The sequence below is a fragment of the Prunus persica genome, chromosome G1, assembly GCF_000346465.2.
Source record: "Prunus persica cultivar Lovell chromosome G1, Prunus_persica_NCBIv2, whole genome shotgun sequence".
NCBI lineage: Eukaryota > Viridiplantae > Streptophyta > Magnoliopsida > Rosales > Rosaceae > Prunus > Prunus persica.
Window position 1 is genome coordinate 37,783,197 of NC_034009.1, and position 14,190 is coordinate 37,797,386.

The following is a 14,190-nucleotide window of genomic DNA, read 5'->3' on the forward strand; positions in this document are numbered from 1 at the left end:
GGAGGAGAATTGAAGGAGAACGAAGGGTTCGAAGTTTAGCCCGAAAACCGGCAGTTTTCTCTTTTTTTCGGCCAACTCCGGTCGGCTCGTGGGCGGAGAACAGTCGGGTCGTGACGGCGAGGGCAAGGCGGTCCCGTCGGTACCGGCGCCGTAGGTCGGGGTGGCCTGTGGTGGTGGCTGGGCTGATCGGAAGGAGAGAGAGAGAGAGAGAGAGAGAAACTGATGGGGAAGAAAGAGAGAGAGAAACAGGTTTTATAAAATCTGATTTTTCAATTTACCATTTTGCCCCTCGTGATATTTTAATCGTATTTTCTTCGTTAAAACTCCGATTTGAGCTTACTTCATGTTTATGAACTCGTGTCGTCGTGCTCTACGCAACGGTGTATGTAGAATTGTCAAATTTCTTTTCGGTCAAAAAGTCATCTTTGAGTTCATAAGTTAGTCAAATGGCAAAATTGTCTTTCCGCATAATAAATTACTAATTAAATCTGAATTTTAGGTTTGGGTCATTACACATTGTACCTCATTCCAATGCGGGCAACGATTTGAGGTTCCAGTGGGGAATGATTTGAGGTTCCAATGCATGTACCAAATTTGGATAAATATCTTGTCATTACACATTGTACCTCATTACACATTGTACCAAATTTGGATGATGCTATCTTCACAATAAAAACATTTTATACATAAACTATTAATGCGTTTCAAAATTATCACAAAATTCTAATGAGAAAAGAAGACACAAGAAAATTATTCAAAATAAAAACTGAAGCCAGTTGTGAAAACCCACAAAGAGTCCTCATGGAATTTGTTATAATTTTAAGGACTTGTTCCTAAACAAAATTCTTTGAAACCATAAGGATTGTGGATCAATTTTGACGTGGAAAAAGTATATTTAACAGAATCTTCAACAACTTTAGAATTCTAAAATAGGTGAGCCACATCAGAAAAATCCTCTTCAACAGCCTTGTCAAACTCAATCATCAAAGCTACAATATTTTTCTCTCTCTTTAGTACTGGTAAGTTAACTTTGGCTCTTTAAAACATTTAATTTCACTTTAGAAAAATAAAACCTACCTTGAAAATGTTAAAAACATATGTATTTTTTCTTTTCAAAAAATAAATACATAGACATTTTTCACATGTTTTCATATTTTTCATTATTTTCCATAACATTCATTAATTAAATTGAAGGGGGCACAAAATATTAAAGTAGTAACCAAAGCTTGTCAAATTGCCACGTAGGTCAACAAACTTTAATTTGAAAAGTTTGGTTCACTACTACTGTTGGAGATGCTCTAACTATGGCTAAAATTATGTTATTATTGTTGCAATGTTAGACATACCACATTTGCATACCATCTTGTATACCAACTCTCTAATAGAGGTGGAGTCCACCAATACAATTGGACTGCATCTATTAAAAAGGTGATACACGGTGTGGAATGACTAGAATTTTAGTTTGGAAACAATGTAAATGACAAACCAAAATACAATAAGTAATGCTAAGTATATCACATTTGCATACCACCTCTCTAACAGAAGTAAAGCTCACATTTATTAGAAAGATGGTATATAAATGTGGTATGACCAGTATTTTTGAAATAGAATAGCTTCTTCTGGCCATATATAAAGATATATTTAAAAATTACGAAGCCCAGTGGTGCGGGTTTGATTATGGTCCAAAGTTCAAATACTTGGGAATAAAAGCTCCCATTTTGGTGTAATTTTCAATATTAATGTAGTACTTACGTTGCCTTCAGAAAAAAAGTTAAAAGCGATCATCTTCCTCCTTTTGCTTTTAAGTAAATCCCTGTCAAACTAAAAGCCTTTGTAAATTTAATTTTCCAACAAAAGAAACACTGACAGCTCAATCGATATATAAGTGCTTTTTTCTTAAGCTCTTCGAGATACCTGTGACCACAATAAGTCTTTTATCACCATTCTGATAATCTCTCTACTATGTCCCTACCTTTTTTTCACATGCATGGTTGGCTCTGTTTCTCGTGAAGTTAGAGCTCTCATTAATCTACTTTTTTAGGCACCAAAGGTGTTTATATCAGAGGAAATAATACAAGTCATTTTCTAACAATGTATCTTGTTCCCCCAATACTGAAAACGAAATCATAACTAAGAATTGGCTTTCATGGTTGGAATTATTTTTTTTGAATTTATTATATTTGTTGGGTACCTAGCATCATTTTTCCTTATCATACATATGAATTGAAATAAAGGATTCATGATTTTCTAGCCCTTTAAATAAGTTTTTATTGCGCCAACGGGTCCAGCTCAATGAAAAAAGGCTTTAACTTGTATACTAAAGGTTTCAAATTCGAACCCTCATAACATCTTAATTGTGTGTGTGTACGTGAGAAACCTCCATCTCCTTGTTAGTTTAGACTATAATTTATACAAAAAAAAAATAATTTCAATTGTTGCTGCAACAATAAGAGCCCACCACCCAAAAAAAAGGAAAAAATAAAATAAAAAGTCAAGTACAATTCTTAATGGAAAGTGAAAGCAGAAAGGGGCAATTAGCTTTTGATAAATATCTTGCTTTCACATACTCATTAATTACTGAAAATTACTTGTTCATAGAATCATAGTCCACATACATTTTCTCTCATCCCTAGAGAGATAACAGGGAGTAATATAAAATCACAACAGAGGCCCAAGAATTCTTCAAACCCAATTTCAAAACTTTCGTATCTCTCAGAACTCTAATTCACTTCAACTCTATTTCCACTAGTTCTTTGTCATTGCTCCCTTATTTCTCTCATCTCATGGCACCACCAAACAGAGAAAACCAAATGGGTTCATACTCTAACACCAGCATTGTCCAAAAGCCACCCAGGCTTTCCATGGGAAGCCTTCAAAGAACCATTTCTGACATTTCAGATGAACTAAGCAGCAGCTCCAAAGAAGCCATTCATGCCATGCAGCTTCCAACTATCTCTGAGGTTGAGGATGCCAAGTGTGAGTGCTGTGGCATGTGTGAGGAGTGCACCAACGAGTACATCAATCGCGTGCGAAACCAGTATTCGGGGAAGCTGATTTGTGGGTTGTGTGCAGAAGCTGTGAAGGAAGAGATGGAGAAGAATGGAGGCAAAAGAGAAGAGGCTGTCAATGAGCATTTCAGTGATTGTGTCAAGTTCAATAGGCTTGGCAGGGCATACCCTGTTTTGTACCAGGCGGAGGCCATCAAAGAGATCTTGAAAAAGAGTTCAAAAATTAGGGCCAAGTCTACAGGTCCTAGAGATAAGAGTGTTAAAAAGAATAATACCATCACAAGGAGCTCCAGCTGCATTCCTGCAATTAATCGAGAAGAACTGAGCCCTAAACCCTGAACTCTAAACCCGAAACTTTTATAACTAGATGGTTTGATTACTCAGCTTCCAACTCTAGGACCTAGCTAATAAGCTACCTTTAGCCAAATGTCTGGTTTCTTCTTTCTCCATATAAATTGAGCATGGTCATGTTTCTTATGGTGTCAATTAATCAAATAAGTAAGCCAATGTACTTGAAGTCCATTATACTATATTGCATGTCTCAATCACAAGGACAATTACACCTGCTAACAGTTATCAACAGATAATTCATAATTTGACATATAAATATAATAGCAGTTCTCAATTTAGTGGCACTTCTCTTTCCAATCTTAAAAGATTTTTCAAATTTCAATTCTCTCGCCGCAATGATAAAAAAAAAATAAAAAAATTGCAGTAACGTAGCATAAGATTTGGTATAGCCAATCAAAACAAGACGTTAACCCTCGAAATTAGTCTAAGTGGTGAGGAGAGGTAGGATGAATTCTCTCCCCAAAAATTGATCACAAGCAACATGGTGTTATGTTTAATTCTTAAATAACAAAAACGCCCTCAACTAAAGATTTCCTAAGCATTTGTTTTCCACGGATGGGTCATTCTCCACGTCTTTGTTAAATGGTTGAAAGCTTTGATCGACGTAGTTTCTTCTTCTTTTTAGGTTTATTGCTATCGGTGCAGTTGGTGGATTTGAAACACGAAAAAGCAAGGAACACTTCTTTCGTGGGTTTATAAGAGACGTAGAACTAGATGGTTGGTGCAATAACATCCTTGCTCAAACGCTAATTACTTAGTAAATTAATATGATGCTGATTATTCGTTTGGACATACTCTATAATGTATCTCATAATTTGAATTGTTTATTTTATAAAATTAATAACCAAGACCTTGATTTATTTTTATAAAGTAGTCTATGGACTCATTGAAGCCTCAAGGATTAAATTCTCAAATATATACATCTATTTATATATGCATGGATCTTGAAGTTCTCACGAGTGGGAAAATTGAATACAATTACATGCATGTCCATTATCAGCTAAGCTAACGGTTCTATTATCTATATCTCTCTGGCCGTAAAAAAAGTGCAACACGAGCCCTAGCTAGCAAGGTAGCTAACAAGTGGTGTGTGCAATTTGCGTATAAATTAATTTTTTTGGGTAACAAGGGGGTGCAATTTGCATAATAGTGGCACGAAAAAGCAACACCCGTCTATTAAAAAATTATATATATATTTCAGTCTATAAAGTGGTCTTTCAACATGCGACTGAGGAAAACTTCTCGAAAACTATATCTACATATAAACTTCAGAGATTACACACTCTTGCCTTTGAAAGGACTCTCTTCATACCATGCACGCCCTCATTTTGTATATAAATACCAATGCATGTCATGTACAAATATATCATATCATACTAGCAAACATGGTAATGTTATCTTCAATTGTATTGCTTGTTCCACTTTGAATTTTTATAAATCATTGAATTCAAGATGATGTCTATATCTTTTTCGTGTGCGTGCGTGCGTACAGAATGAGCAAAGGCTTCGAAATGCAATCTCCGATATGTCGAATGAAATAAACAAGTACAAGAAGGAATTGGAAAGTAGCAATGTTGTTGCCAAAATTGATGAAGTGAAGCAAGCAGAATGCTAATGCTGTGGGCTGAAGGAGGAGTGCACCGCAGGCTATATCAACGAGGTTGAGGACTCTTTTTCAGGCAAATGGGTTTGCGGGCTTTGTTCAGAAGCTGTCAAAGATAAAATGAAAGAGGTAGCTCCAAATGGTACTGCCATGCAAGAAGCTGTGAGCTCTCACAGGGATTTTTGCCAGAAGTACAACAGCACCAGGCTCAATCCTAAGCTCTCTTTAACTTCTGCCATGAGGGAGATAGCGAGAAGAAGCTCTGAGAATAGAGATTCAAAGCACAACTTGCCAATGTCCAAGCTTGGCCGAAGCAGCAGCTGCGGCCCAAGAATTGATTTCAAGCAATATATGCAACAAAACGACTACTACCTGTCTCACAATATATACTTAGCATATATATATTTGTTGTCAATCAATTTATTTGGTTCATTATAGGGTTCTTATATTTAACTAAGATGCGTATTTATCTTGAAAGGATTTGGTTGCATGCAGGGTCCTTAGTTTTACGAGAGCTAATTAAGCTTGTTTCAGGAAAATAGAAAGATCAATAGAAACGTTTACATGAAACTAAAAAATTGGCACAACTCAATTTGGCGATGAAAAACCCTTTAGACATAAAAGAAGCAACTGAGTGTGTAATTTTAATACCGCATGAAAAAAGATCGCCCCAAACCTCAATGAATTTGCGAAATTTGTCGAATATCATAAACCATGCCCAGTAATGGTTGCACTCTAGCAAGCCAGCTGTTAAATACATCAGGCTTATCTATAACAAACCAGCCACACATCAGTAACTGAATCCACAACATTTACAAAACTTAAACTGAACTAACAACTAGGGATGGCAACGGGTTGGGTAGGGGCCGGGTATGACAATACCATCCCCATCTCCGTTCTCCATCCCCGTCCCCGTTCCCGTCCCCGAACCCATCCCCGTTTATTAGATTTCGGGAAATTCTCGTCCTCGTCCCCGTCCTCGTCGGGGGACTATCCCCCATACCCGCCTCGAATCCCCGATTTTTTTGCATAAAAAAATATTTATTATACATTTTAACATTAAGTTTCATATTAAATTATCATTCAACATATTCAAATTAACTATAAAGTTGAACTCAACTATTCAAAATCACATCAATATAATTAACACATTCAACACATTCAAATTAACTATAAACCTAACTCAACTGTAATTAACTGCTGTTTGAGCTGTGATCCAGTGTTACACACTCTATCTTTGTCTAGGTCCCATCTTCTAAAGTAATGGGCTAGCTAAGATAGTTGTTTAGCCCAAAGTATGGGCTCAATCCTGACCTGTGTAAACCCCAAAAAAGAAAGTAAACCCAAAAAGGCTAAGACACTGGGGTGCCCCTGGTCCCAAGTTAATCAGGCTAAGACACTTTGAACCAAAACTAGCTAGTCAGATAGTCGTAGGAGCTCATATGGTTGGTCCAAAATCTCATATAGCACGTGATTTGCACACGTGCAATACAATCCACTTTAGGATTTTCAAAGTATGAATCATGGACCACTCATTATTAGAAAAACAGAACAAAAATAAATAAATTGCATGTGATTTTTTGGTACTTTTTAGTCTCATAACCCTTGGATCAATCGACCTCCCCATTTAAATCGGGCGGGTTGATAATGTGACAATGACATTATGCTAAAGCCCTTGGTGAGGTTTGTGTCCTTAATTTGCAATCAGTCGCTGTACATGGGCCTAGTATTATGGTGGTGTCTATAGAGGACCGACAATCATTTTAATCAAGGATTTACTTATTCAAGTAATATAATAACGATATTGAAAGAGAAAAATTCGAATACAAGAACTCAAGTGCATGTGTAATTATTCTTAAACATTCAGCTACAATGTAGCTTTTCTTTTTCTTTCTTTCTCGTGGCTTGAATTTGGCTAAATGTGGCTCAATAACCCAGGTAAGTCAAAATCCCAGTGGACCTTTTCCGCCCGACATTTGCAGTCCATAATACATTGGAAATCTATTGTTTACAAAGAAAAAAGAAAGACAGAAAAGAAGTACTGCAAGCCAAAGTTGTCAATTATGTGATTAAACAAAACCAGCAAAGTATAATTAAAGTTTGGCCTAAGTGAATGAACATGAAGCCCTACAAATTTCAAAAAGACATCGACACCCTTATATTAGGGAAATGGGTCGGCTCCTCGTCATGCATACCTCACAGATCAACTCATTAATTAATCAGTCAAAATAAAAAAAAAAAAAAATCAGTGTATGTAATGGAAATTTATTAGTATAATACAATGTGCTCTTTACAGCATATGGGCATAAATGAACTTTTCAATATTTTTAATATATTTTGAAAGAGGATTATGAACTTAATCAACAACTAAACATTAGCACATTGGATTAATATAATCTTAGCCACACGGTCGCATCCAAGTAGTGGATGAGCAATTGTTGAGCTTGATGCTATGCGTTTTTTCCTTTTTTTTTTTTTTTTTTTTTGTTTTGTTTTGTTTTGTTTTTTTGATTTGGTGCGAATAAACAAGTGTTAGAAGCAAGTATTATTCTCTGTGTGTCACTTTCTAGAAGACGATCGCACTTACCATTTTTGCCCACTAACATGGTGCTTGTGTCGTACAACCAAGAAGTAGAGGTTTAGGTTCCTAGTGGCCTTTTTTACATGAGAGATATTAACATAGTGGAAAGAGCACTCTCGCATATATTGTGTTTTAAAGATATGTTAATATTAAGGGAAGAGTAACAAGTATTTTTAAGATGTGAGTAAAGAGGTTTTGAATTCAAATTTTATGAATGGAAGTTTGTTAAGATAGTAAGAATAAAAAATGGAGATGCAGAGGAATACATCTTTATGTTTGGTTATGTAATATGTAAAATACTCGATTGAAAAAGATAGGTTTTGTGATATTTGAACATTGATAGTGGGGAAAGGCCTGAAAGGGTGGGCGTGGAGATAAAAACATGAGAAAGATGGAGAGTGTAAAACCCTAGAAAATGGAGAGGAGGAAAGCATGCCGGGGTATGACAAAGACCACACACTGTATATTCCTTCGAGAAAGAGACTGTGGGTCCTCTCTCTCTCTCTCTCTCTCTCTCTCCCCCCTCACTGCCCAGAGAGAGAGATAGTTTGCACACGAGCATTGCCACTAAGTGTATGTAACGTAAAGACCACCCACTTTACTACTTTAGTTTTCTTTCCAATTCATTCATTCATTCTTTCCTCTGCGCCTAGACTGCTTAGACTACTTTGCCTCTCTCTCTCTCTCTGCTTTGCCTTTGAGTTTTAGCCCCACTCCACTGCTGTCTGTTCCTCCAATTTGCCTTCCTTTGTAACTCCTTTCTATAAGTTTTGTACTCTTTCCTCTCAGAGGCTCTTTCTCTCTAAAAGTTTTCTTTTTTCCTCTCTCTGTCTCTGTCTCTCTGTCTCTCTCTCTCCTCTGTGCTGCTGATCATCACAAGGAGAATCCTAGATAATAATGAAAAGCTACACTAGTCCAAACAAAAGGGGTTGAAGAATATTGCTTTTACATGCAGGGGAAGTAGTTCATATTGTTGAATTCTGTACTTCTCTCTAGCTACCAAGTTACCCTCACTTGAGCACTAGAATTACTTCCACTGCCAACTAAGTTCCATTTATTCGAGCATGTAAACACACTAAAAGTGAGTTTGAAGAATAATTTTGATTATTCATTTGCCATAATTTTGTCTGACAAGGTTTTTATTTAGAAACAAACCAATCAATGACATCACAAGTAGGTGTAGATATTGCAACAATGATTAGTGAAACTCCAACCAATGCAAGCCTTTGAATATTGGGTTTGAAGAAATCAATTATTGTTCTTAGGTTGCAAACAAGAGATCTAGCTACTTTGGTCATCAGATCTGAATGGATATAGCTGTCAAATTGTTGCAACTTATGTTATCGACAAATTGAAAATAGGGTTATATCAGTTGAGATTCAAAACTTTGACCCCTTTTTAGCTACCACGAATAAAACTAGGGCTGTTTTTTTTTTCTTTCTTCTTATTAAATATAAGTTATCATACTTATAGTTATTGGTAATTAGCCTGGCTTCAATGCTTTTTTTTTTTTTTTAACTTTTTCTATTGAGAGATGCAATAACATACTAAACTCACACTACATATATGTTAGGACTTAAATACAAGACCTTTTCTGAGGAGAGCATTTACTCCAAACTATTACACTAATGAGTCATTTGCAGCCTCGCTTCAATTTTAAGTTTTCCTAAGAAATTATTACCCTAGTACACCATGTTTCACTATAGGATTAATTTTGTTTGCTCCTTACTCATCTTGATGCTGATTTGATGTTAAGTGCAAATCTTCCTCCCTATATATAATTTTTCTTTTGACAAAAAATATATATATATTTATATATATAATAAAAAGAATTCCAATTCATCATTAATCTTGTTCTTGAAGCTATAATTTTGTTAACAGAATCCTTCTCTTCTTCATAAGCAATATATGAACAAATTTCTTGTTTCTTGTCCATGGCTATTACAGACGAATGCATCCACAACAAAACTACTATGTCATTTGCCTCTTCAAGTTTTATTTTTAATTTTTCTATAAAATAAAATTGAACAGTAAACGCATAAATGCATATAAAAGTTTTTTTTTTTTTGGGGTCAAAAAAATGCACACGAAAGTTTTTCTTTTTTTTTGGTCGAAGCATATGAAAGTTTAGAAGCTCTTCAACAACGGTTACAAATTCTAGTCATCATGGCGCGAGCCAGTCAGTCAGTCAAAAGAGTAATTTGGTAAATAACCCGACAAATATCAGAGTCTTTTTTCCAACATCTGTCCCTGTTTCCCTTTCAACCGTTCGTGTTCAAACATCATGCCTTCTAAAGAAAGTCCAAGGTCCACTCTCGTAATTATCCCCAACTTCCTTGCCCACTTCCCAACCTTCAACCCTCCATCTATTTAAACACCCCTCTCTCCCTCTCTCTCCCACTTATAAACTCTTTATCAATAGTTTCAAACTTCTCCAATTAGGTACGTTGCAGACATTTTTCCCAATTTTTTTTTGTTTAATTTCAGTCAAATTTGTTTCCCCTCAAATTGTAGTTATTATAATCTAGTTTTGTTTATTCTAATTTGTGGTTATAATCTTGTAGAAAATTGCTGCTGGGTTTGATTATAAATTCATGAAAATTAATGTGGTAAGTACGTTCTTTAAACTTGTTTAAGAAATTTCAGTAATTTTTTGTAGTTATGATTTCATGTTAATTACACGTTGTATAATTATTTCAGTGCTTTTTACGTGGATGCTATAAACTTTGAGCTGATGATGATGATGAAGATGGCCAGGAGACGACCTCATCAAACATGTCTCATTTCCTGCATGTTCATGTTCTTGTTCTTCTTCTCAAATCAAACATCTGCTTTGGACGATGGCGATGAGCATCAACTTCAGCTTCTCTTGTCCTTCAAAGCCTCCATCAACGACCCTCTAAACTTCCTCTCAGACTGGAACAAGACCACCTCGTCCAACAATCCATGCAATTGGCATGGCATCACCTGCGACAACAACAACACCATCAAAACCGTCGAGCTCTCCGGAAGAAACATCTCCGGCAAACTGTCGTCCTCGATCTTCCACTTGTCCCACATCGAAACCATCGACCTCTCGAACAACCAACTGGCAGGGCAGCTTCCTAAGGACATGTTCGTCGGTGTGTCTAATTCGCTTCGGCATCTCAACCTCAGCAACAACAACTTCACCGGGATCGTGCCGCAAGGCTCGGTCTCATCTTTAGAGGTACTAGACTTGTCCAACAACATGATTTCAGGGCAAATCCCGGACGGCATCGGATCCTTTTCGAGCTTGAAGTTTCTTGATCTGGGAGGAAATGTTTTGCTGGGGAGCATCCCAAGTTCTATATCAAACATGTCTAGCTTGGAGGACTTAACCTTGGCCTCAAACCAACTGTCCGGAAAAATTCCAACCCAACTAGGCCAGCTAAAGAGCTTGAAGTGGATCTACTTGGGCTACAACAATCTCTCTGGACAAATCCCAGAACAGATTGGCAACCTTGTTCAACTGAATCATCTCGATCTTGTGTTCAACAAGCTCACAGGCCAAATCCCAGTCTCTCTCAGCAACCTCACTCAACTTCGGTACCTTTTTCTCTACGGAAACAAGCTCACAGGCCCCGTTCCACAGTCCTTGTTCGGGCTTGAGAAGCTCGTTTCTCTTGACCTAAGTGATAATTTTCTTTCGGGTGAGATTTCTGAAAATGTTGGTCAACTTCAAAACTTGGAAATTCTTCACCTTTTTTCCAACAACTTCACGGGAAAAATTCCCAGCTCTTTGGCTTCTCTGCCTCGGCTTCAAGTCCTTCAGTTATGGTCAAACAAGTTCTCTGGCGAAATCCCGAGACGTCTTGGATACCGAAACAACCTCACTGTCTTGGACCTTTCCACGAACAGTCTCACAGGGAAAATACCCGATAAGCTATGCGACTCGGGTCGGCTTTTCAAGCTCATCCTCTTCTCCAATTCGCTCGAAGGCGAAATCCCACGAAGCTTCTCTTCTTGCAAGAGCTTGGGCCGAGTCAGACTCCAGAACAACCGGCTTTCCGGGGAGATATCGGCCGAGTTCACCAAACTCCCGCTTGTCTACTTCTTGGATATTTCGGGAAACAATCTCTCCGGCAGAATCGGTGAAAGAAAGTGGGACATGCCCTCACTTCAAATGCTAAATATCGGGAGAAATGGATTTTTCGGGAACTTGCCGGATAATTTTGGAAGCGAAAAGCTGGAGAACTTGGACTTGTCAGAAAATCGGTTTTCAGGGACTATCTCGCCGAGTTTTGGGAACTTATCGGAGCTAATGCAATTGAAACTTTCTCACAACGAGCTCTCCGGTCCCATCCCGCAACAGTTATCTTCATGCATGAAACTCGTGAGTCTCGACCTCAGCCACAATCGCCTCACCGGTACGATTCCAACCAGTCTTTCGGATATGCCGGTTCTCGGGGACCTTGACTTGTCCGAAAACGATATTTCCGGCGAGATTCCGCGCAATTTGGGCGTTATAGAATCACTCGTCCAAGTCAACATTTCTCACAACAAACTCCACGGGACGTTGCCGTACACTGCGGCGTTTCTGGCCATAAACGCGAGCGCGGTGGCCGGTAACGACCTCTGCGGCGGTGACACCACCACCACAAGTGGTCTACCGCCGTGCAAGAGAGTTAAGAGAAACCCAACTTGGTGGTTTGTGGTCACTTGTTCTCTTGTTGCTCTAATGGGTTTTGGTGTTGCCGCTTATGTGTTTGTTATAATGCGGAGGAGAAACGATTTGAAGGTAAAAACAGTGGAGGGCGAAGGTGGGATTTGGGAACTGCAGTTTTTTGATTCAAAGGTCTCGAGATCAGTCACAATTCATGATATTTTCTCGGCAGCCAAACAGGGTAACGTCATTGCAATGGGAAAGACTGGGATTTCGTACAGAGGAGAGTCGGTTTTGAATGGCATGCAATTTGTGGTTAAAGAAGATACCATGAATTCAATTCCACCTAGCTTTCGGTGTAAGATGGTTGAGTTTGGGAGGCTTCGGCACCCCAATGTGATCAAATTGATCGGAATATGCCACTCCCAAAAGGGTGCATATGTGCTTTATGAGTATTGTGAAGGCAAAGTACTGAGCCAAGTTCTGAGGGATTTGAGCTGGGAACAGCGCCGGAAAATTGCCCTTGGGATTGCGAGAGCTCTACGCTTCTTGCATTGTCGTAGCTCCCCAAGTGTTGTTGCCGGTCATGTGTCGCCGGAGAAGGTCATCGTAGATGCGAAAGATGAGCCTCGGATTCGATTGAGTCTACCCGGAATGGTTCAACCAGACTCCAAGGGGTTCATTGCTTCTTCATATATTGCTCCAGGTACGTACTTGAGTACCATTTTTTCATGCATGCATACATTATAATTAAACTATGTTTCTATATGTACATGTCATGTCAGTATCTTACTTATTAAACGAAAGAAAATTTGAAATAAATAAAATACCGTCACATCATTTCGAAAACAAAATTGATGAGTCCAGCCATGCTCTAAACTAAATTCTAAAGCTCCATTTTTTTTTTCTTCATATCTTGTAGAAGCTAAAGAAGGCAAAGGCATCACAGAGAAAAGTGACATCTATGGATTTGGGCTTGTCCTGATCGAACTGCTCACCGGAAAAGGCCCCGCCGACACGGAATTTGGCGCGCACGAGAGCATTGTAGAGTGGGCTAGGTATTGCTACTCCGACTGTCATCTTGACGTGTGGACAGACCCGAAGATTAGAGGACACGTGTCGAGCAACCAGAACGAGATTGTAGAAACCATGAACCTAGCCCTTCACTGCACTGCTGGGGACCCCACCGCAAGACCATGCGCGGATGAACTGTATAAAACCCTAGACTCTATTATGAGGACAAGTTCTTGTGTTTCTAGCCTAAAAGTTTCTTCACCTTTTTGAGTTTTTTTCTCCCTCAAGGATTTTTGTTCGAGTTTTCAGCTTCTCTTTTGTTAACTTCCTTTTTTCTTAATTTTTCTTGGTTTTATTATAACGTAATGTACGTGTTAATTAATTAATTACCACCTTTTGTTGTATTTTGTAACATAAAGGTGTTAATTAATTGTTAGTACTATAAATATATATATAGCTCAAATGTTTTGTTTGATGGTATGTTTGACATACTACTGAGTGTAAAACTGTCGATATATATATTTATATATAAACTAAATGTTACTGCATTATCTTATATACTTTTTGGGTTCATTAATTCATGCATATGCATATTAATTATGAATTTACCCTCTCTTCTCTTTCTATATGTGCATGACGTATTCTTTTAAAATTCGATTGTTAAGCAAGCATGGGTTTAGCCAAGTTGACTAGAGTGGATGTGTTAGAGCAGAATTCGAATTTCACTTTCCGTAATTCAGATTTAATTAAAGTAAAATATCGCTTGTATAAAATAAAAAAAATCTAATTGTTAATTATAATATATTTGATCCAAAAAGTAATTTACAATAGAGAAAAGATGGGTTGAGGCAATCATATCACATCCTCCTCTCCCTTTCTTTATGGGTTGCATGAGATAGGGAAATAAGGTCGGTCTTTTCTTTTTTCTTTTTTAAAAATAAAAATAAAAAAAGAAGAAGAAAGACCACCAAAAAGAAGAATTGAAATAAACCCTCTTTCTAATGGCATG

General features: G+C 37.7%; 2 protein-coding genes across 3 annotated transcripts; both read left to right on the forward strand.

Annotated features, from left to right (window-relative positions):
• On the forward strand, positions 2,203 to 3,887 carry LOC18789669. The gene has a single exon (XM_020555214.1). It carries the CDS (start codon positions 2,784 to 2,786, stop codon positions 3,345 to 3,347), a length of 564 nt encoding a protein of 187 aa, XP_020410803.1. The 5' UTR covers positions 2,203 to 2,783; the 3' UTR covers positions 3,348 to 3,887.
• Positions 9,938 to 13,737, forward strand: LOC18788381 (probably inactive leucine-rich repeat receptor-like protein kinase At2g25790). Of its 2 annotated transcripts, XR_002269809.1 has the most exons (5): positions 9,938 to 9,985; positions 10,108 to 10,152; positions 10,244 to 12,873; positions 13,090 to 13,552; positions 13,601 to 13,737. XR_002269809.1 is itself a non-coding variant. In XM_020555431.1 (4 exons), exons 2-4 carry the CDS (start codon positions 10,148 to 10,150, stop codon positions 13,449 to 13,451), a joined length of 2,997 nt encoding a protein of 998 aa, XP_020411020.1. In that variant the 5' UTR covers positions 9,938 to 9,985; positions 10,108 to 10,147; the 3' UTR covers positions 13,452 to 13,737. The 2 variants fall into 2 exon arrangements, 1 of the variants encoding a protein (XP_020411020.1); XM_020555431.1 differs by having other exon boundaries at positions 13,090 to 13,737.

What these genes read in the sequence shown, in the direction of transcription:
- LOC18789669 (XM_020555214.1), top strand. Translation starts at nt 2,784, where the DNA reads ATGGCACCACCAAACAGAGAAAACCAAATGGGTTCATACTCTAACACC.
- LOC18788381 (XM_020555431.1), top strand. An exon ending in TTCTTCATATATTGCTCCAG is followed by an intron (nt 12,874 to 13,089) that starts GTACGTACTTGA and finishes CATATCTTGTAG; the next exon opens with AAGCTAAAGAAGGCAAAGGC.